A 2,095-nucleotide genomic window follows, 5' to 3' on the forward strand; every position below is an offset into this window, starting at 1 on the left:
TCATTTCTTCCTCGTGAGTCTTTTTTGCAAGCTTGTTAATGAAGAGAAGGATCTCATGATTTCCTCTCTGACAATTTCCCAGGCACAATCGCTATGTTTCTTCTCTTGCAGGTAGAGGTGGATTCCCTGGAAGTACCTCTTCACGGCAAGTGTAGGGTCCATCATTCCCAGGGCAGATTCTTCCTCTCCCATCGCCAGCCCCAAGCAGGCGTCCAGGTCCTCCAGCTGCTGATGGAGTCCAGTGCGGAGTCTGTCCAGGAGGGTGGTGTCCCAGGCAGCAGAGGAGTGCTCTGTGTGAAAGAGATTGAAGATCTGCTGGAGCATCTCATGCAGGACAGAGGTGGCCTGGGCCTTCTGAAACTGGGTGCCATCCACCATCTCCTGGGGGAAACCGAAGTCTTTTATGTCCTTCAGACAGAAGCGAGGGGAGATTCTCCTCATTTGGCCCAGAAGCATGAAGTTCTTCCTGGTAACCAGCACGTGATTCTGAGACAGGTCACAGCCCAGAGATCCACCAGGGCCATAGCTGAACAGCACCAGGGCGGCCAGTAGAGAGAGCACGAAGGCCATGGGACAAACAAGGCTACTGCTGGCCCGGCTGTGATGAGCGTCTGTGGGAACCTTGGGGGTAAGTTCTCTGAGGACATTCTTTCTAAGCCAGGCCATTAAATAGGCAACCCAGTAATTTTCATTTTCTAAACATTTCTATACACTTCCTTTTTTGATTTTCACTTATGTCTTCTCAGTGTGGTCTATGAAAATGTCATCATTCTAAACTATTAATTATGCAAGAAGTTTCATTCTCCCAGTAGTTTCAGGTATGCCTTCCAAATGGATATTTATTTATCAAATGAGAACGGTTTTTATCTTAAAATCAGAAGTGATGTAGGTTTGTCAATACACACATTCTCTCTGTCTTCCATGCATAAATGTCTGTCTTCTCTGTTCCAGCAACAAATTTTTAGCCCTGACCTGAGGTTCCATTTTTACCCCTTACCTTACATAGGAAGGCAGGTTCCCTCGGCCCTGTGGTTTCTGGGTTTATTTAGGGATTACCCGATCACTCTTGCATAAACTCTTCGAAACAAAAGTTGGTTTTTATTTAGTGTTTCATTTACAGAAGAGGCTGATTATTATGAGTCCATGAGGTTTTCAATGTTTCCCTTCCTATACATTCATACAGGTCCATGTGGTTTTGCTTCAGGGAGCCACGAGCTCAGCACTGTTACAGACATTGTCCTTTCTTTCCACCATTTTCTTACTGGAGACCTGTAGTCCTCCCCAGGCTGGGCCAGTACCCCCACCAGGGATCCTGGTTCTTTTCAGGAGAATATGGGTGTGGAGATTCTACTTCCAAGATAATTGTATTTTCCCAGCAGCACCTCACTCACAAGAGAGAGATCACATCTAGTCACAGCCTCTCCTCTAGAGTGACAGAGTCCCCTTCCTAACCTCCTGCACTCCCTCCCTGAGGGCAGGCTCACCCCATCCTGAGGACTGTGCAATCTCTTATCTGTGGAGGGGTTGTTTATCTGTCGGGAAAATAATTCATCTCCCAGGACTCTCACTCTTGCCCCTGGACTGTTTGTGTGAAGGACCCTAGTCCTCAGTGGTGACCTTCTCGTCTCCTGACTCTCATCCCCAGGTATCAAAAGTGTCAGCAGCCCTCAGATGTTGAGAACAAAAGTGTTTTCTCTAAGGAGGTGGAACAGTTATCCAATTCTCATCATTTCACCTTCAACAGACAAATAAGTATTTTTCGCAAGTTCAAATTTTACTGTTCCACTGTTTTACTAAAACTCGTGAACACTTGTTATGCTCAAAGTTTCAGAGCTGGGGGCAGAAAATTCAGCGATGGTGTTGTCTCTGATGAGAAGCTTATATCACAGTAACCAGTGACCTTTAGTTGTTCATTCAGTCAGTTGATGCCACTGAGCTTCTCTGTTCCTCTGTCTGTGTCTCCCTCTGAGAATGCAGGGCAGTGAGGCCCAGGATATTAGGTCAGAGAGAAATTGCCTTCTTTCCATTGCTTGTGTGTAATTTTTCATTTAACATCTTTTAACTTATATTCACTTAGTGATCTATTAGGCAAGAT

At 45.7% G+C, this 2,095-nt stretch overlaps 1 protein-coding gene across 1 annotated transcript; it reads right to left on the minus strand.

Moving 5' to 3' along the window:
* Positions 1-666, minus strand: LOC130845211 (interferon omega-1-like). Its single transcript, XM_057722107.1, has one exon. The coding sequence runs from the start codon at positions 664-666 to the stop codon at positions 1-3; it is 666 nt and encodes a 221-aa protein (XP_057578090.1).
* Between the last annotated feature and the right edge of the window lie 1,429 nt (positions 667-2,095).

The sequence above is a fragment of the Hippopotamus amphibius genome, chromosome 2 (assembly GCF_030028045.1).
Source record: "Hippopotamus amphibius kiboko isolate mHipAmp2 chromosome 2, mHipAmp2.hap2, whole genome shotgun sequence".
Lineage (NCBI taxonomy): Eukaryota > Metazoa > Chordata > Mammalia > Artiodactyla > Hippopotamidae > Hippopotamus > Hippopotamus amphibius.

What these genes read in the sequence shown, in the direction of transcription:
- LOC130845211 (XM_057722107.1), bottom strand. Translation starts at nt 666, where the DNA reads ATGGCCTGGCTTAGAAAGAATGTCCTCAGAGAACTTACCCCCAAGGTT.